We start from the raw sequence: 20,423 nt of genomic DNA on the forward strand, positions 1-20,423 counted from the left end.
AAGCAAGTAATGCGTAGTACACCTATAACCAATGCCAATATGAGATGTAGTCTCGGTCGAGGGATGATACGCAATGGTATGGTACTATTTTACATATACCATCGGCTACTATTCTTTCTCCAGATCGGCGGCCAGCCGGCCCTACCCACGGAAACCCTAGTAACGCTGGAATAGCTGTCTAAGCTCCTTCCTCTTTTTCCGACTCGTTATTATCGTTGTAAACCCCGTTCGCTCCGTTGACCCTAACTGTCCCCGCTCGTGGCATCTGCACTGGACCTATTCCAAGACATACATAACATTGCCGGTGGCTAGTCCCCATCACGATTGAATGCAACGCGTGGACATGCCGGCTAAGCAGACGCCATAATCTGACCGACTACGATTGTTTGAGAGAGTGCACTGCAAAGTGCATTCACTTGTTCCCTTTTACTGTGTTCATGCACTGAAATTTTCGAACTTCCGAATGTCATTGCAGCGTCTTGCCTGATCAGTCCATCTTAGGGATTATGGCCCATTTCGCGTGCGTAATTCGGCTGCGCGCGCAATGGCAGGAGAGCACTCACATGGCGCCGTCGAACCATGTGCTGATGCGCGCACGCGAACTCAATATAGGCGAGGAGGTGGTAACACATTTTGCGGGTAATGGACATGAGCTGGAGATACAGATACAACATAGCATAAACAGCGAAGTCGCCATAGAACATAGCTTCGGCTGGAATAAGACCACCGACGGTGTGGCTCGCTTCTGGTACGGCGCGACGGTGCGGTAACGCGAATGCTCTGCGTGCCAGAGTTGGTGCGGATCCATGGTTATCAGTGTTCACATTGATATCTCGGCGTGGAATCCCGTACTACCCACGAACGTTTCAAGTCAGAACCGTTATCCGCGCCCAACAGTCCACAGTGGCATTGAACTAGTACGACACTAGTCCCATTGTTCTGATTGTCGACACGGTTCACGTCTTCAAGCATGGGCTGGAGGTGTGATTGGAGGGGTGGTGCGCCTTCTTCCTGGATATTGATTACGGCGGCCATCGATGATAGCATCTTCATTGGGCCGTCCACGAGTTCAATTCACGGGGGCTGGCTGTGGACACTGTCATACTGAAATTGATGATTCAAGATAGCTGATTCGATGGCGCTTTTACGACATACTCTAAGCCACGAATGCAACCTCGCCGACATTAAATTCCGGAACTGTCCCATGTCGATCATGTACGGAATCCAGATATGAATGCACTAGACAGTAGTCAAGTGTGTTGCCGTTGTTTCTGAGTGCTAAATCGTATAAATCCGCATCTATAAACTTAGATCTGCGATTTCTTGAGGAATAAAGAGGAAACATACCAATGTGCGTATAGACTGGTCGCGCATCTGCGAAAACGAAGCGAGCTTGGCCGGGACTCGACCATGCCAGTCAGCTGGAGGTAACCAGCGCCATTGATATTTCGAGAGATGACTCGCAACGCAAGAGGATAGGTACACAAGATGGCGCATATCATAAAGCATGTTTACGGTGTGAGTGTTGCGTTTTCGAGTTGTTGTACATGAGAGAGAAAGGTCACAAATGAGCGGCGCGCATGAGGAGCCGTCAGTGCCAGCTTACGACTCGCCTGCCAGTTGTCCTGCAAGCTTAGAGGCGAACAATTCCGGACACAGGCGCTCTAATGTTACCTTGCCTCTGTTATCTAACTCCAACTTGAGTGGGGACCCTCCACCCATCGCTGGCCCACCACACGGATCATCATCACAGATGACTACACTTGCTCCACAGCCCGCACGGCATTACTGTAGGCAGACTCCTCAATAGAGATCTATAGAGGAACCTAGGAGGACGGTCTCCCATTATCGCGGAAGATTGGAGCGGGTGGTGTTGCGTGCCAGCAGAATGTGCTAGGTACTGTATGAAGGTCTCATCGACCATTGCGACAAGGCAGTTCGCCAAGCTTCTGTAATTCAGCTAGCCGGGAAGCTACAATTGAAACAGATGTGATGGAGAGTCGCTGGCCGTTGAACACGGTACTTTCACTTCGGTTCTTGACGGCGGCTTGCTTGCGATGGGATATCTTGGGCGAGGTGAGTCTTCATATGGCCTCAGTGCATCGCTCATCCTGAATATAATGCGTAGCTCAAGTCCGTAACTAGTCGGGGTACTGCAGCTTTGCGGTTCACTTCTTGTTGGCTTTAGCACCGTCGCTGGCCCAACAGGAACCAGCACAGAATGTCGAGTACCTCTGTCGTCCATTGATGATTGATAAGTGTGTGCTCGTAAAATAGGAAGTACTTCGTGCCAGGATCCTTTGACGTTCACGGCTTGCTCCCAGAAGGTCTACGACTTCAGGGACTGTACTGACTCGTGTAGACACTGGTAATTTCCTGGTACATCGCGTCTTTGACATAGCCTATCAATAAAGTTTGTCCTGCCGCACCGCTGATTACATTTCTAGGACTTATATTTGCATCGCTATCAAGCGCAGCGGGAGCTATTGCACAAAACGACTGTTTATGAGCTTTCTAAGCAGTACGCACCTCAGTCAGCATTGTCTTTCCCTACTAGTAACTTGTTCTCGAAGAGCGCTGTAGTAACGAGGTGTTTAGTGGCGCCTTCATCCACCATTCTCGTGGCGCGCAGTTGGAGACAGGAAGCGTTGCACAAGCAGTGGTTAACCAGAGCGATTACGTCGACGAGGGCGAAGAGCTTTAAGCCGAATCAAGCGCATTCCACTGTGTATATTTATCTGTATCTGCGGGGTGAATAGCTGATCAGATCAAGCCGCCAAATTCCCGGGCTTGATCTTTCCACAAACCCTGACTATTCAGGCGCCAGCGCAAGCGGGAGCTCGCGACTTCGACTTTTTATTAGTCGTCGCGAGGCGTACGCCGTCTCTCATTTTCTTCGCTCTCGTTGTCTGCCTTTTCTTTGTGCCCGACTAGAATGCTCCGGCGCCTTCGCATTTTAAGTCTTACGACATCTATTCTGTTGCGAATATGAAACCCGCGAAACGTAGGGTTCGAAACATCGAAATTCCTCACTCCTTGATAGGCGATATCCACGCGTACCTGACAAAACCTCAACGGTGCTCGTGAACCCTGGAAATCCTTAAAAATTTGCTGTGCCGTCTATGGAAGAAAGCAAGAGGGCGGGCAATCTATAGAACGTGTCGTATGCGCCGTTTGACGCTTCGACGTTCATTTCGTTCTTGTAGGATGTAGGACTAAATTGTGGGAGGTGTTATTCGCCGGATCTGAGACCGTATGCGGATTATGCTGTAACGTATGCGCTGCTCATGATCATTGAGCGTCCTCACAGGTGCAAACAGCGCATATGTGCAGCGCCACGTTCATAGCATCTGCAACCTCAGGGCGATAGAGTCCAGGAGGATAACCGTATTTGTATGACTCGGGCAAAGGTCTCTCTTTTAAATTAGGGTAAGTTCAACTTTCGATTGCGATATTTATGCTGTTGAGTATTCCGCAGGGAGTCGGTGACAGTCTGTTTTCTCATCACCTCCCACATTCTCAATAGAAGAGGACATTCGTAACGAAGTTTGTCTCCTAAAAGCCTCTACCGTAGCTCTACTCTTACGGTCAGCATGATACGCCAGGTGCACGATTCTCAGATGACTATCGATTCTCAGTATTTTTTACTGAGTGCCTATGCCTGCAGGACGTGCGACCGGAAACATGCCAAAAAGGCTTTGTGTTCTCTGAGGGGAGATGCCTCTACAGTTACCGTCGGCGAGGCCACGTAGGCCTTCGGGAATAATCAGTAGAGACAAGCGGACGTTCATGAATGTGACACCAGTGAGTGTTTGGGTTTTATGAAATGGGTCTTATGCACGATGAGACTCTTCGACTGGTGAGTGGGACGCTTATACTGTCAGTAAGAGCATATTGGTTACACGTCGATCCATGCGGCCGGTAGCAGCCCGTGTTTTACGAAGACAGTACGTTTCAAGTTGTCTGCGTGTACGGTTGATAATCGTTCATCCCCCGTTAACGTGATTGAGTTGTGCTCGCCTCGTTAGCATCTGGAGGAGCGAATATTTTCAAAACCAATCATATTGGATATGTATGTGTTAATTGTCGGATTGGCACTGTCACTCTCAGGCGCGTCGTTCTGATTATATCCAAAAAATGTGATAACAAGGATTGTACGCAGATTTGAATATTGACAGGCCTGAAGTGTCGTTCGTCCCGTAGATGTCAAGGTTCTGCCGACGGAATCAGACTCATCCATTCTGCGATGGTATGTGATATGTTCACGCCCACTGTTTAATACTATAAGCTGGTCCTAGCAGGAAAGCTTGATATGGCCATGGCCGGGGGATCTATAAATCACAGTAAACTATATCAACATGATAGATCTGTTACAGAAGTTTGTAGCAGACATGTTTGATGCAGTATTTCCAAAGCATTCTGACAACGTTCATCTGGCCTTAAGACTCCAGAGTCGCGTTGCTTCCCGAAATGCAAGTCTTAATGCATGGCTTGCGTCCGGATGGTTTTGTGCAGCTCATGCCGGGAAACGGCCACCGGATCTCTAATGCGATGTGGGAGCTCGCTCTTTCAATCGGATCAAATCAGATGGACCCCCCTTATGTCCTCGTTCCCGGGCCTCTGCGCTTGAGGCCTGCCCAGAACAGTCTCAGAATTCACAAAGTTCACAGGACATCCTGTGAAAGACCATGTGGCGATGTCGAAGGCCGCAGTGTGGAGTCTGTCACGAATTCGCAGTGTGCGGCGCATTGATGCAACGCCCCATGCGATACAGTGGTCCAGTCTGACTGGCTGTCTTCCACTGGTCGATACTATCGGTGCGCTCACGGATAGCCAAGTGACATGCCATGCCATCTCAATAATCACGGTTGCGCTGGCGGACGACTTTGAAGCATCGTCGATATCTCGATCGATAAAGTTTGGTCGTCCAAGTTCCCGGTGTACGTTACTCCTGATGCTCCCTCGTCGGGATAGTTATGTAGGCTTATGGCCTCTTGAGGCGATCAGGCCGTCTCAGGCCGTGGAAATAAAAGTGCGACGGTAAACTATGGCCAAGGAGGGGATATATGTGTGTCCGCGTTCAGGTCCGTACACAGTTCCCGCTGCTCCCTGAATTTTCTCTTTCTCATGTCTGTGTTCTGCTACGTTCGTGAAATGCGCGGTGGCGATCAGCAAACTCTTTTAATGGCTTTGTACGTGTCTGTCACAGAGAACACTCCTTTGCCGCACCGCTCTTCGCTTGAAAAACAGCGAGCCGCACCTATTTTTCTTCTCACAATGACTCCGAGCTCTTTCCCCCTCCCTTTCATCTTCGGTTCACTTGTGCTTGCAGTGGCCGACCCCTTCGTCAGGCTCCAATACTCGTGTGCGGATGTGTTATCAGAGTCGTCTTCCATGTCTTGCCGGGACTCTGATTTTTTTTCTGGGTTGTTTACCACGTCCTACTTAAGCAATATCCTACGATGGCCGTACTCAAAAACTGTCTCATATATTTCGTCCTGAACTAACGGTTGCATTTCAGGCACATCTTGGACCTGAAATAGGAGGCTCATTTTCAGAATTAGACGTGAGTGGACTCTAGCTTGTTTATGGTATTCCACTCTTCGGCTATCCTTAATTTGCTACACATTCATAGTATTTTCGGTGGCGTAAAACCTACTGGCTGGGAAAGGATTATCATTTGGCGGTTCTCTCTGCAAAGTCCTTCAATGCAATTATGGGGTATTGGTCAGTGTGCCAGTGATCTTAACACGATGCAGAGTGACGTACAAGGGCATATCCTGCCCAATTTACTCTGAATCCAAGTCGCTATCACTGTCTTCGGTATGGAACTGGGGCGCCTCGTGTCCCTGACAGATTGGGCAATATCCCTGATATACGTCTAATACGAGGGCTTGCTCGGGCATCATTCTGTGTGTTTTCTATAAGACGTGCATGGTAGAAAGAAGGAATGATGACGCCTACACGTCGGTGCACTCATTCTCACAATCGTGCGGGATAGGCTTGTGGAACTTGCTCAGTCTGCAGCTTAGCTTATTGCAGTCGATCTAGCCGCACTTAGTGAGTGTCTCCACATGGAACTTAGGACTCACAGAGTGTCTCCGCGTGGGGAATTGATGGCCGCAGCCGTTATACTCGACATATTCGATGAGATGATAGCACATGTATTATGAGGTAGCGAGCAAAGAGCAGGTATCTTGGGCTTCGAATATTCTGGAGCAGGATTGTTCGACGTATAAAAGGCCGCTCTGGCTGAGGTTTCCCCTGAGACAGTGGTACCAATTAGCGGAACATGAAAGTACGAGAGTGCAATGAATAAAAGCTCACCGACATCTGTATCATTGCTCCATTGCTCACGGTCCGAGATATTGGAAGAGTTCCGCGTTATCACCAAGGGAGATGTAATATCGGCATAGCATCATCGCGAATCACGTCTGCAAAGTTAAATGAAATAATCGCGGGAGCGGGGAGGGCCTGACCGGAGTCACCCACTTTAGTATGATGCCCATCTCGGTAATTGTTATTCCCAGCTTCCAAACCCCACGATATCATAGATGCAATGGATGCCGTTGTTTAACGTTGTAGTTAAACAGTCGGCTGTTAAACAAAGCGGTCCATATGTGCACCACTAGGATAGACATGGTTGATGGATGGCATCTCAACTTCAAGATTACGACCTCCAGGTCAGAAGCTTTTGTATCTTCATCTTCTAGGACAAAACAGATCCACCGTTTTTAGTCACCACAATCTGGTGCAGTCGTTATCTGTGCCTTAATCAGTCATCTATTCTCATCATATGTGAATTTCCTGTATACGAGAACTTACGTGCTTGGCCCAACGGAAAACCTTCAGCGACCTCGTCTTGATGAGGCTGCCGAGGATCAGCCGCGACGATGTGGGAGGGCAATGGTATTGGCAACGTGTCTACCGCTCTTCGCCGAGACATTCCTCCATCCGGGGTAAATTTAATGTCGTCAGCCCAGATTGAGAGGAAGCTTTATGCGACATATCGCCTCCGTAGGACTCCACTTAATCTCCACCACCGCAAGCATCGGCTTATTTCCGTTGCTGTTTGCAGAAAGTGCAAAAAAGGGGGCAAATCCCAATGATAATACGAGACTAATACGGCGGGGTCGATCAAATAACGACATACGTGGATGTGAACATCTGACCGTTAGGACTGCGGGCATTGCTGCTCGATGATAGCAAGAACGAAAAAAAAAAAAAGGTTAATCTACATGATGGACGAAGCACAGCTTACCAAAGCCTTCATTATTCGAGCCAAACTTGCGCCAGTCGAACACGACGATCGACCTGGATGGTGTTCATCCACCGAACCATGACCTTTCGATTTACACCAACCCGTGTTCATAAAACATGCCTATCCCTCACATCACAACTAAGCCTTCGATAAAATCCGCAACCTACTCAAATGATAATATATTTTAGTATGATACTTCTTATCCATTATAGATGGTGCAGAAGTTCCACCTCAATCGCCTAAGACACCGCAAGGTGCGCTTAGCCCAGAGCTAATGACGGCACTTGCAACTGGCCCGCTTGTGGCTGTGAAGAGCCACCAAAAGCAGATAGATATACCCGGAGCAACTGCACACTCGGTATATAGCGCTAGGAAAATCATGATCCACCAGGACAGACATTTGTATGTTGACGCATCTGCATAGTCACCTTCATTCTTAGCGCTGGTCTAAGAGGCTAAGAGGGGCCTCTACCCATTCACTCGAAAAAAGAGCTTCTGTTGCTCTTTTTCCATTGCGTGTATGTGACTGATAGGAGATTAGAGTCCAAGATCCAAGGTTCATAGCATTAAGAGTGCCTGCTACATACGGTTAGTGAGATGGCAAGGGTGACGGCGGCGATAATCGCTGAGCGGTGTTCATGCCTATTGTAAGAATGCGAACATCAGTACATAAGTAGGAGGAAGTAACGCAACGCCGGATGTCCGCTCCTTTTTCCAACGCCAGGTGCAACTTCACGTAGATCCGCAGGTCAGATGCTGTCAACACAGCGCAATCCTACCATCGAGAAGCATGTCAGTGTCTCAGGCTCGAGTGTAGAGAGAAAGATACTTTCCATATCAGCCAAGAAGTCATGCCGCAGCGAAATCTTAAAGACACCGTGCGCCAAAGGCGCTTTTAGAATGGCTCATTATATTCAAACAATCTTCACCAGATATGAACCATCGGATTCTATAGAAAGGGCGCCACCCACCGCGGCATCACTGTCACAGAGCATTTCACCTATTACGCGTGAGCAGATTGTAAGCATCACGCCTAGACGTCTACGTGTTTCTCATCAAATTACCATCCAACAATTTCGATGAGCACTCACATATAAGACATGCGTACCAAATATAGTAAACCCACTGTTCTCCATACCTCTATCGCCTACTCAGATAAACATGTCTGTGGGCATGCTTCCGCTTCAACTATATATTGGACAGATTACTCACAAGCTATCGTGTTCAGGACATTGCGAAGTACGCCAAGACAGAGGCCAATGACGGCACCTGCAATTGAGCCGCATGTGGTTGTGCCGAGCCCCCCAAGAACAAACAATTGCAATTAAAACAATAATCTGTGCATTACACTAGTTCCCGAGGTTAAGTTGAAGGTTGCGTTAACGCTTGTGTCCGCTAACACAGCTATGCGGAGTGGGCCGTGCGTCAACGAAAGGCTTCGGGTTTCGTCCCAATTCAAGCGTGCTGGCATGATTTTCTGAGAACTGTTGTATCCGCACAGCTACGAAAGATACATAATCAGGAGCAATAGTTGTGCACAGTTAGTTCATGAGCATGTGCACCCCAAGGGGCAATATCAGCCGTGCAAGCATCTGAGTAAAAGACGACATTTAGCAGAAATTTAAGAGTAGGATTCTGATCACGGAGTGGGATCAATTTCTCAAAATGCAGCATAAATGATTCATGCGGAGATATGCTATCAAGACGTGGTCCACGTCATATACGAAGACTCAGTACTCAGCATGAATCATCATATAGCTTCGTAATCATTTCAACACTGTATTATCGTCGGGCGCCTGCTGATACTAAAATTGCGATGATGAGCTTGACCCATGTGTAGACGCACCGAGCCGCGCATTAACGCTGACTGACAATGTCGTCTTTCAATCCACCAAGGCAAGTATTTCCAGTACTTGCTTGAATGCAGCCAAGCATGTCATGAATGGATGAGATGATGTGCAACAATAATAGACAATGAGGAGAGACAACTAATCGAACAGACCGAAACCCTACCGCCCAAGTTAACGTCAGTACCATTTAAAGGCCGTCGAGGGGTGGTACTAACCATGTCGTCGTCTGACTCCTCTTTCTCCTCTTCCTTCTTCTCTTCCTCTTTCGGTGCTTCTGCTGCTGCCGCCGCGCCGCCACCAGCCGCAGGTGCCGCACCAGCAGCTGGCGCAGCCCCACCGCCGACGTTAGAAAGGAGTTCTTTTACATTCTTGCCCTCAAGCGCCTTTGCGAGGAGGGTTGCCCAAATCGGCTCGATTTCGACTGACGCAGCGGTTGTCAACGCGAGAATTTTGTCGGACTGTTGGGAAAACTCAGTACAGCTCGCGGAATATGGCAGAAAAAGTTACTGACGGTGATCTCAATGCCTTCATCGGCAAGGATAAGAGCGGCGTATGTTGCGGCGAGTTCCGTTGTCGACTAGAGGTATAAAGGTACATTAGTCTGCGTATATGGAGGCATCTTGGCTATACGCGTCTGTCCTTGCGACTGGTACATCCGGATATCGCTGCGATCATCCACCATAACGCGACATGCCCAGTCGACCAGAAAACTCCTAGCACAATCCTGCTAGTAGAATCCTATACGGTACTCACCATTTCTGCGATCGTAAGGGAAGGCGGGCTTGAGGAGCGAGGCGTGGATGAGATTTTGTGTACGGCAACGACGCGGTATGGACGCTCTGACTATCGGCTAACACCGGTAGCCGGGCGTCTAGATTAAAGCAGTGTGGGTCTGACGCGTCATGTGGCGGCGTCAACTCGCCTTGACAATGAAAGTGTTTTGTTGAACCTGTTCACTCTCGGACGAGTCCTCTTGCTGGTACCATCTACTTCTGCTGGGGGCTTGGAGAGGGCTGCGTGAACTTTTCCGAGTTCCACCAAAAGTTTCTTCACTTCCGCCGGATTGATAGTATGGAGCACCAACCTCTTGCGGTGCCGCTCGAGTATACAATCGCGGATTGTTCAGAGCATAGTGGCAAATATGTTGCAGAGAATATCCTTGTCGATAGCCCTTTGGACCAAACTAGTAGATGGAGCGGAGCGTACCAGACACCAAGCGTAAAGCAGTGGATGCTTCTCCGTCTCACGCAGTTATGCATACTCAGTTGAGCACCTACTATTACATGACCTGCGAGCATTTACTAAACAAGTATAAGAAAGCATCTCGTTTGGAAAGGTGTGTCCCTCATCATGCGCAGATAATTGGATGATTTATAATGTTTCTTTCCGACCACAGTTCCATAAGCGTGAGTACTCGACTGGAACATTGTCGTCTCTGAGATCGATCTAGCTGTCTGCTTTGTGATAGCCCACCCCTGTAACATGAAAGAATTCAAAGTCTACGTGGGATTGACACAAGACAACATGACAGAAGTGAGCATCTCGCCGGCTGGCATATCTTCTTGCTAAGTGTTGAATCTAAGGTCCTGCATACTGGTCTCAAAAATGATGCATACAAAGAAACATTTTCTCTCCGACATACGAATAGTGCTGGCATATGCTTTCCAACGCGTTATGTAAAAATTGTCCCCTTAGCGTACGATTTCAAAGTTGTATTGCCGGATACGTTCAACTCAGGACATTGTATGTGTACAGGCCTCATGGACAGAGCTTTCATACGTCAATTTGGCACATCTCCATGATAGGAATCATGGATGAGGAGTATGTACAACAAATCCAAGCCAAGCATGAAGAAGTGAGTTTCTTATTTCAAGCTAAATGTCAACTGAACTTCTGGATTTCAAGTATCGTGAGGTTACAGTGCTACGATTCGTTCTTAAACATCTTCGTCAGCGCCGTTTTCTCACGCCTTTCAACGATGTGCTCTCTCGATCCGATCTCGAGCTCGAACATCCTCTAGTGACTCAGCTCTACGACAGCATCGTGATCAAGGGTGACTGGTCTCGGGCGGAAGAGGCTCTCCTTCCTGCCGCATCTTCTGGACTTTTTGATTCCTATCGTTATGCTCGTGCGCCACACGCCCATTGGACCCAACTCCACGCACTCGACGCTGATGGCTCTGAGCCTAGTCGTCGAGGCGGACACGCGATGTGCATAGATGAGCAGAATGGCCTCATTTATCTGTTTGGCGGATGGGATGGGCAGCGCAACATGGATGATTTTTGGGTCTACAACGTACATCATGACACATGGAAGTGCCTTAGTGCTGCAACGTCCCGTGACGAGAATGGCCCGAGCCCGCGGGCGTGCCATAAAATGGTCTTCAATAGCAAGACTGGTTCAATATACTTGCTTGGAAGACTGGGAGATGGTGACTCAGCGGATTCAGCGGACACAAGGGATGGGAACGTAGGTTCGCCAAGGCCCACTAGCCCAGGTCGAAATCACGAAAGGCCTACTGATCCGCCACGAGCACGGGATGTTACACCTCTACCCTGGCTAACATATCGTTCTGAGTTCTATCGCTACGATACTCGGGGCGTACAAGCGGGGAAATGGACCTTACTGTCCACCGACACTTCGGTATGACCAAGGATCCTTGTCAATGTATGCCTTCGATTTATAGTAATATTTTCTGCCCAGGTTGTTGATGGGCCATCTTTGATATTCGACCACCAGATGGTCATCGAATGTGAGGCCCAAGTTATATGGGTGTCAGGTGGTCGTGTAGTCGATGGTGAATGGGAGATATGCAAATATTCGGGACTATATTCATATGACATCCGCACTGGATTGTGGCAGGCTCAGTGAGTCAATGGTCGAATTGAGACTATGAATCTTTAGTTGACATGGTCTAGTATGTCAGGCTCAAACAATGTTGATCAAACTGCTTCATCTCGATTTGGTAGGCCACCCTCCCACAATTTTGCATTCAGTATACTGATTCTGTTTGCCCCAGGCCATTCAATGTTGCTCGAACCCATCTCTCGTACTCTGATCATATTCGCTGGGCAGCGAGACGACAAATATCTCTCAGATATGTATGCCTATCATATTCCTTCAGGTACTATGACCAGCCTCTTCTCCAATTTCTCAGCTATTGGAGGGCCCGATGCTTGCTTCACACAAAGGGCCGCCATCGATCCCGAATTGCACGAGATCTACGTGTGAGCTGCCTCCTGTTAGCCATTGTGGATATAGTCGAAACTAACTCATAGTTGTTCAGATTTTCTGGCCTATCTCGTAATCGTTCTGGGATGACAGTCTTGGAGAGCGATGCGCCAAGCTGGGTGTACCGATTTGATCGACCAGACCGACCGGGAAAATGGAGTAAAATTCTCTTAGGTGATTCTCCTGCCGCATCGTCATCTCACCCACCAGATCGGATGGCTCCTTCGCCGCGTTACGCACACCAGGTTGTGTATGACTCTATCAACAAAATCATATACATGCACGGTGGTAACTCAGGGATCGTACGAGATGGAAATGATGATCATGCATCATTCCGCGATGCAGCCAGGGAACGGCCTCTGGAGGGACCAGATGCAACCAAGGAGGATCGTCTTGATGACTTCTGGAACATGCACTTGCAGCGGTATGTTGTCGATCTGTCGTATCGAAAACTAGGTTACAAAGCTCGCTTTGGATCCAGGCCTTTGGCGGAAGACATCGTGCGCAGGGCAAGATATGACATAAGGCAGCAACAGTAAGTGTGATTCTAGATTGGAAGAGTTGAATAATAGGGGAATGTGACCACTCAGATTTCGCGAGATGTGCGAGGACGCTCCCGCGGTTCAAGCACTCGCTTTCTTGCAAACAAAAGTGTCTGAAGTCGTGAACCATTCAGATTCAGATGAGGCACATATATTCCGCTCTCTCCTTTCCCATCTCTTAGCTTCTACCAAACCGATGGCACCATCCAGTACAAGCCAGAGGCATGCTGGGATATTGTCATCTGATCACGACCTAGCATCGTCTGCAAAGACAGGTAGAGATATGTTGGCGGATGCGCTACAATCGGAAGACGAAGAAATGGAGGATCGCACCGGCGAGACGCAAGGAGGTTTGGAATCGCAACCTGTAATCCGCTTAGAAGAGGACCCAGCGGAGACACTATCTGTCGGCGTACCGCCATCAGCGGAGAGATTCAAGCAGAGGACAGAAGTATTCGAGAAGCTCATGGTTTTCGTGAAGGAAGATGCGAAGCAGCCTGATCGAAACTTGCTAGACTTGATCAACACAGATGAATATGAATGACCATGTGTATCATACTGCAGGACGTGGGACATTATCGCTACAATGGAGAGTAGAAATTACCGGTATAGAGAGGGAGAGCGCAGTCGAGCTAACAGTAGGAATGTCACTCGTCCAGGTTGATTGCTTTTCCGAATTTCGCGTACAAAATGACCTTGAGCTCCGTCATCGACTTTTGGCACTCCTCTGCCCGCTCTGAGAACCTGGACAGCTCCGAGTCCAATTCATTCTGATCTTTCTCTAGCCGTTTCATAGCACGGCCGTGTGGTAAGTGAAGGAACGCCTCTCCAACTTTGTACCTAGTAAAGAGCAATCTCTGCCTTAAGTGAAGTCCACGAAAGGTCAGGAAAAGGACGCACATGACAGGTTGGTCATCATCTGCTAACTCGAGTTCCATGGACAAATCATCGAGAGCCTCTTTCTCTTGCTGCAGAAGCCTATACTAAGTCGTTTCCAGGGTCGCGCGCAACTTCGGGCGCACCTTTAATTCTGTTATTTTTTCTTCAATTCCACGCAGCCGAGTATTGATCTTGGAGAAAGTATTAATCCGCTGTTGGTCCTCTAAGCGCAGCTCAGCAATACGCCTGTGGGCAGTACAATGCATGCCACGCACCCCATGTCACCTCCGCCGTATCATCCTTCTCGTCTTCTTGCGATAGCTGATCGAAGCGTCTTCAATGCATTCATTCTACTATCCACGTCAGACACGCACCATGCGCATATTTTCTAGGAAGAATCACCAAAGGATGGAGTTTATGATGAACACTGGTGGCACCGGCCTGAGATCTCGTTCAATGCCTAGGTGCGATTTCGGAACTGATGTGACGATTGCGGTAGTCACGTCACGCATCATTGAGGAAAAACCGAGATTCGAGCAAATTAAAGATGCTTCAATCTTCACACATAGTTTGAGTACCTCAATATTCACTAACATCACTCAATATTCTCCCAGTCATCATACTTGGCGAGGGCTCAGGGACCCACTGTGTGATTGGTACTCCAGACTGCTGAAGCGTTGAGTCTCTGGCTTTTATGTGGTCTAGATGTTAGTTGAATTGGTCTACAGGTACCTCATGAGCTGTTGGAGCAGACCTAGAATATCTCCTGAAACATCACCCTCATTTGAACCAGGGCTATGACGCGAACGGGACCTTCATCGATGTCGTAGAGGCTATAGCCGAGTACATAGGGACGCGCTGCAGCGAGTACGATTGCTGTAGGAACGTTTTGAGCTGAAACTCTGACTCGGCCAGCCAGGTATTGTCGATGGATGAAATTAGCCCATAGCTCTTCTATCGACGATAAAGATTCCAATCTCGTAAATATCAGTGGTGGTGCCGGACTCATCGTCTTACTCGCTTCTTTGCTTTCCCTGTGATTTCGAGGACACTCACAACCAGCATCTCCCACCTGCGCAGGTAAGCGGAACTATCATTGATGTTTTTCCTGGAACATTCACTGGTTATACATTTTATAATAGCTCAGTAGAGCACCGAGTGCATCTAATGCAATTCTCATACTTCAGTGCCTGCTTTGACAACTAAGCCTGACGACAAAGCTGTATCCCTCACTGGATGCGGTCTTTAAATAACCTATTGCTGTGTGTTCCTCCCCTCTCTCTCCCATAATGCAAATTGTACTCCCCGTTTGCTTCCCATATGAAACTATTATTAGTTGAGGTCTGTCAATACCTTTATCTCAAGATTCTGTCCCCCAATACGCCCTAATTTTCACATTGGGGCACTAGGACTGACGCTTCATCTTCTGGACCACTATGGCTGCCACGATGTTTTTCTGTCTTTTGAGTGCTCGGCGTAATTACGTGAGCACAAAGTGACTGAGTATATAGTATATTTCAATGTCAGGCCCCAGCACCGCGCGCTCACCCACCAGTGTCAATAGGTCTACGTACTGGATACCATATGACGTGTGAGTGACAGTTAGTTATGATGAGTTTGATAACTCATTAGAGCAATAGCAATGTACGTGATTTGGAAGCTTTGCTCGATGGTATGAATCCTGCAATTGAATTGCTAAGATACATTAGGAATATTGCGAGTGACAGGGCGAGCTTGGGACACTGTTGGCAAGAGAATTTCTTCCCCACTACTAGTAGCTAGCGGTGGCAAAGAATACGGCAGGTGAGTGCGTCAGAATCCAAATCTGGTAGTGTTACAGGATGCGCTTGTGCGACTGAACAGTTTACGTGTCTCATGCATGCCGTGATCCCACAGGTCAGTAGTGACAGCAACACCCGACGTGCAAGTCCATGGTACACGCTCCACTTGGCAGCCTTGATCCAGGTCAAATTGGGTTGACAGCCCAATTCAGCAGCCACTTTGTCCCTGGGCGGCATCACTCAAACCCAAGCCCATCATTTCACGCTATCCCTGTAAGCACCAGAACTACCTCAGCCTAGTCTATATAGATACAGAAAGGTTTGTCCTGTGACCCCTTTTTTCCAAGTGTATAACAATCAGCATTTAATCGCAGACGCAATATCGATGACACGCCGACTTGGCGGGTACGACATGTTACAACAACCAACAGTTCTGGGCGTCTAAAATATGAAATCTCGGATCGGACTCGTGCATTTGAATCCACGGAGTTAACCGAAGAGTCGGAGTCGCCTATCTTCTCGCCTCAAATATCGGGAACAAGAGGGCACGCATCCGCTCTTCGACGCAACCCGTCGCGGTAGCTATGTTTCCCCTGCATAATGTTAGGCTTCTCCGCTGGTTATGTATCCTCTTGCATTTCCTTCTCATCTTTTTCCATGTGACACTGTTTATTGTCTGGTCTGTTCACGGGGAACATGCAGTGGTGGTCTCATTGAATGAGAGCGGCAAGGCATCCACTGTCATTGTCGTTGTCCTCCAACTATTTGTCACGGTAAGGGTTTTCTCGTCTTTTGAAATACCTGTCCAATGTGCACTGCTTACAAGCTCCATGTTTGCCACAGGTTTATACCGTCCTGCTCGTGGTTACAACGCAACATCTTGCATTGAAGCGGCTACTCACCCGGTCACAGACCTTGACTGCTACTCATGATATATCAACAGCCTGGAATGGTTTAGGATCGGCCTTCTTGAGTCTAGTAAGGCAGACTGCTGTACCTGCTGCCATTAGTGGTACATTCCTAGTCGTCGTATATCTCTCGGCGATCGCTGCTCTCCACATCACTACCCCGTCCTTATTTTCCATGGACACTTTCAACAACCCCGGGGTCGCGACGATCGGCTCCGCCATTAGTATGCCCGAATTCGTTTTGAACAAATCGTGAGCGATTTGTCGTTGCATTTAGTGTTCTCTAATTGTGACATGCTAGAGTGACTGACAATTCCTATCCATTCTTTTTCTGGGGGGATACGTCTCAGCTCTTGCCCTTCATTGGCCAGGCAGTCCCTTCAGAGACTATGGGGTTGTATAACGGGACTCTCTTCGATGTACTGGATAACAGCAACGCAGTTGGTAATGTCTCTGTGGGTGCATGGGGAGCCAACGTGACCTGTCAGCACCTGTCCAATACTACTGCGGTGAACTCAAATGTGAGCGAGACAGACGGAACTTGGTATGTACAGAGCGTGTATGGCGACTACAACTTGGCATTCGGTGTACCTTATATTTGTAGGTAATGTCTTATATACGATTAGGACAACTCATCATATCCTGGTAGTGCCGAATGCGATCAAGGTTGTACCTTACCGCTTCATAGAGTCATATCCTCCACTTTTGGTACGCCTAGCCCGTCTTGGTGGAGCTCATACATTTACTGTCTGTCACTTAGGGGCGCAACGTAATCGTATATGCGACCATCAACATCACAGATAGTACGGGTGCGTCTGAAGGAGTGGTGACGCTCGACCCTCCAATGAGTGCAGGTTTGTTCTGCTCGGCATCATTTTGTCTGGAAGCTTTGATCCGCTGACGCCGAGTAAGAGGGCAATCAGCAATATACACTGTATAATGTCCAGGCCATGGGGTGCACATTATCATGGACGGAACAATATGCAACCGTCGACGCTCAAACAAGACAGCTGTTGGCGGCAGAACCTGGTGTTGTAAAGACTTCTGCAGGATGGAGTCTATGGGAGCCAAAATATGGAAATGTTTCGTGGTTCATTGACTACGTGGAGGATCCGCAGGTTGATGCGGTGTGTTCGGTTGATCATACGGATTTACAGTATGCTAATCCTGCCTGCACAGTGGGGTGACATGTTTGAGTGGTCAACAACCTCGGCAAATGTTGATGATGATCCGGTTGCTTACAACAGTGCAGGTTATGCAACCGTCATTGAATCGTTGAGTGCCATCTACCTATCAAATTCCCAGAGAAGCTCACTTTTGCCACAGATATCTCATGCAAAGGCTAGGAATGTTCCCGGGATTTCCGGTGACCTCCACTATTTCACTGCGTGACGTTGAGAATTATCTCGGTACGTGCTCGCAGTACTGGTCGGTGCAGATATGTTTTCATCGAGAGAATAGGGAGTGTTACTGCTGCATTGTATTGGGGAGGTCGGTCGCGATTTTGCCATGCATTCTAACACTACTGACTATGATGTCGCAGCTGCCAACATTGGACCGAACACGTTCTATACCCAGCAGCTCGATGGTCAGAATTACTATGTTGCCACATCTCGTGGGCAAGCTCTAGGAGCGGTGACGCAATCTCGTCTGAACGTACGTCTTTCAATCACCTATGATGTCTACTTTGTGCCTACCTCATTTAACATTATAGCTCAACCTCACACCGGTAAGTGTGCCGTGACTACATGGAGGCAATAGCCGCTAACGACGCTTCCAGCTTGCATGTGGTCTAACTGCCTCTGTTCTGCTCTTTGTTCTGTCCGTCATCCTGACGCAAGGAGTCAGTAGGCAGGTTGCGCCTGTCACAGGCCTGGGCCTCTTGCAAGTCATCTGGTTGATGCGCGGTCAGCCTGAGGTACAGGATACGCTTTCTCAAACAGAGAATCCCTCCACGAAGAGCCTACGTGCGACGGGCATGATCGAGCTTACTATCGGAAGACCGCGGGTTAACATCCTTAGGGAATCCAACAGCCCATCGTCGGATAGCTTAATGAAAGACGTTAATAGAGACTGATCTCCCCTCTCCTCGCCGCGCATTGTATATTAAGCTAGGTATTGCTCCTCGCTGTTCGTTTGACTAGATTGTCGTCTTATTTTACTTTGTATCATTGGATCGGGCTGACACGTACACATTCTCTCTGCTTTCCCATGAACGTTAAAACCTTTACTAGTCATATTAGTATCTCACATATGTATTATCCACACTGTTTGTTCGTGACTCGTTTATTGTCTTTGAGGGCATGGCCTTATGTAGACGATAGCTACAGTAGTCTAGCTTTCGATGCGATGAATCGAGCAATTATCCACGCTAAAGCTCTGCTTCTCTATTAGAGAGGGTGTGAACAATGACAAATCGACGATACCCAGGCTTTGCATGGCGGTGACTAGTCGTCATCATACCCCGTGTTATCACATCACGCGTATACTCTGTTTCACCTATGAATAAGAACCAAGTGATTTGTGAAGAGCTAGAATACAACTAGAATACATTATAGGAATTGAGAGTATTTAGACCAATTGCTGTGCGCGGAAAGAGTGCGACACATCAGCTGATGCGCGCGGTACATCAACTGCTTAACCGTGTCGACCCAAAGATCGCGCACTCTTGCTGATGTTCTTGGCCTCAAACTGTTTGGCTTTCGCCCGCTTCGCACTTGATACAGGTCAGCAATGTAAGAGAGGGGGACAGCAGGACAACACACTCTTCCGATGCTTCTCTCTCAATATTCTTCACGTGCTCCCTGGCACCGCGTACCGCGGCGCGAGCCTGCATGAGAGCCCTGTCCGCCTCACGCTCGGCCGCCTCGGCTTCCGTGACTTTCTGACGAGCCGCAATGACAGACGGGTCTTTCCTGGCATGACCGTGGTCCTTCTCCGAAGACGAGGAGCGACGACGTCCAAAAAATCCAGTTGAGCGGGCGCCGTTGGTTGGGGACTGACGTTCGTCCTCTGGTGTATTAGAACGGCGGGAGAACATGCTGCGGGTGCGGGAGGGCTCATGTGCGGGCGGCGTAGCCTCCTCTGGCGTAGATGAATGGAACAACGGCATGGCTGGACGAGAAGCTATGTCAACAATGGCAATCTTCCGAGGGAAGGTGCGTACCTAATACCTGGTTGAATGTAAGGGTATAATTGTGGGTATAATCCAGTAACGATGTGTGGACGAGAGTTGCGTCTCCTACTCCTACTCATATACCTTTATCTTTATGCTCAAACGCCTTCTACGTCAGTGGAGAGAACGTCCTCACGCTTGAGGCGATGCCCTGATACTCCGCAAGGGCCAGTGTCGCGTTTGTGGAGTGAGGCCACTCGTACATCTCCGGTATAGCACGGTTCTGTCGTATGTTTAGGAGTTCAGAGTGAATCGCAGTGAATCGAACTTCAAGTGAGTAGTGACTGCAGTGAGCGTTCGCCACAGCTGCGTCAGAGGTCCGTGCGTGGGAATGCGTCCGGGTAGCGGAGTTTCATGCGGAGCACGAACCCTTCCAGCTATCGCAACCTTGTATAAATGCATGACTCACCCTTCCTACCTCCACCACGCCCGCCGCCCTTCGAGCTCGTTGTTATCGACGGTCCCGGGAGCAGCGCGTTGAGCCATGTCGAATAAAATTGTGGTGAGCAATACACCGTGTATGGTCTGTACATTGGCAGCGAGTGACATTCGCTCCCTGGTGAGCCCTCTATTTATCGCTCCGTCATCGACGACGTGATCGCGAACATAAAGTCCGAGTTTGACGAATACGGCGTATCCGAGGACGTGTTGGCTGACCTGCAGCATGTGAGTGCGTTGTCCCCCCGTGTTTCCGCCGCTACAAATCTCTGCAGAAATGGGAGACCAAAGTCATTGCGTCGCATGTGGCAGAGTTTGAGGCCGTGCCACCCCCGCCGCCCCCGGCCCCCCAGCACCC

At 48.8% G+C, this 20,423-nt stretch overlaps 6 protein-coding genes across 6 annotated transcripts; 2 read left to right on the plus strand and 4 right to left on the minus strand.

The window, feature by feature from the left end:
- Nucleotides 1-497: 497 nt before the first annotated feature.
- FIBRA_04399 (uncharacterized protein) lies at nt 498-1,035 on the minus strand (the record flags this gene model as incomplete). Its single annotated transcript, XM_012326201.1, has 2 exons — nt 498-780; nt 860-1,035. The coding sequence occupies 2 exons, from the start codon at nt 1,033-1,035 to the stop codon at nt 498-500; spliced, it is 459 nt and encodes a 152-aa protein (XP_012181591.1).
- An 8,214-nt stretch (nt 1,036-9,249) lies between these two features.
- On the minus strand, nt 9,250-9,786 carry FIBRA_04400 (uncharacterized protein; the record flags this gene model as incomplete). The annotated part of the gene is made up of 4 exons (XM_012326202.1): nt 9,250-9,270; nt 9,327-9,569; nt 9,623-9,688; nt 9,742-9,786. The coding sequence occupies 4 exons, from the start codon at nt 9,784-9,786 to the stop codon at nt 9,250-9,252; spliced, it is 375 nt and encodes a 124-aa protein (XP_012181592.1).
- Nucleotides 9,787-10,989: 1,203 nt separating this feature from the next.
- On the plus strand, nt 10,990-13,428 carry FIBRA_04401 (uncharacterized protein; the record flags this gene model as incomplete). Its single annotated transcript, XM_012326203.1, has 6 exons — nt 10,990-11,754; nt 11,815-11,978; nt 12,030-12,076; nt 12,131-12,338; nt 12,398-12,877; nt 12,933-13,428. 6 exons carry the CDS (start codon nt 10,990-10,992, stop codon nt 13,426-13,428), a joined length of 2,160 nt encoding a protein of 719 aa, XP_012181593.1.
- A 103-nt stretch (nt 13,429-13,531) lies between these two features.
- FIBRA_04402 (uncharacterized protein) lies at nt 13,532-14,146 on the minus strand (the record flags this gene model as incomplete). Its single annotated transcript, XM_012326204.1, has 5 exons — nt 13,532-13,724; nt 13,785-13,852; nt 13,907-13,986; nt 14,039-14,084; nt 14,138-14,146. The coding sequence occupies 5 exons, from the start codon at nt 14,144-14,146 to the stop codon at nt 13,532-13,534; spliced, it is 396 nt and encodes a 131-aa protein (XP_012181594.1).
- Nucleotides 14,147-16,128: 1,982 nt separating this feature from the next.
- Nucleotides 16,129-18,529, plus strand: FIBRA_04403 (uncharacterized protein; the record flags this gene model as incomplete). The annotated part of the gene is made up of 12 exons (XM_012326205.1): nt 16,129-16,317; nt 16,388-16,704; nt 16,754-17,052; nt 17,102-17,160; nt 17,213-17,306; nt 17,365-17,579; nt 17,632-17,726; nt 17,779-17,861; nt 17,914-17,943; nt 17,996-18,108; nt 18,167-18,181; nt 18,233-18,529. 12 exons carry the CDS (start codon nt 16,129-16,131, stop codon nt 18,527-18,529), a joined length of 1,806 nt encoding a protein of 601 aa, XP_012181595.1.
- Nucleotides 18,530-19,089: 560 nt separating this feature from the next.
- Nucleotides 19,090-19,492, minus strand: FIBRA_04404 (uncharacterized protein; the record flags this gene model as incomplete). The annotated part of the gene is made up of 2 exons (XM_012326206.1): nt 19,090-19,168; nt 19,218-19,492. 2 exons carry the CDS (start codon nt 19,490-19,492, stop codon nt 19,090-19,092), a joined length of 354 nt encoding a protein of 117 aa, XP_012181596.1.
- Between the last annotated feature and the right edge of the window lie 931 nt (nt 19,493-20,423).

Source organism: Fibroporia radiculosa (assembly GCF_000313525.1).
Source record: "Fibroporia radiculosa TFFH 294 genomic supercontigs, scaffold2928, whole genome shotgun sequence".
In the NCBI taxonomy this organism is placed as follows: Eukaryota; Fungi; Basidiomycota; class Agaricomycetes; order Polyporales; family Fibroporiaceae; genus Fibroporia; species Fibroporia radiculosa.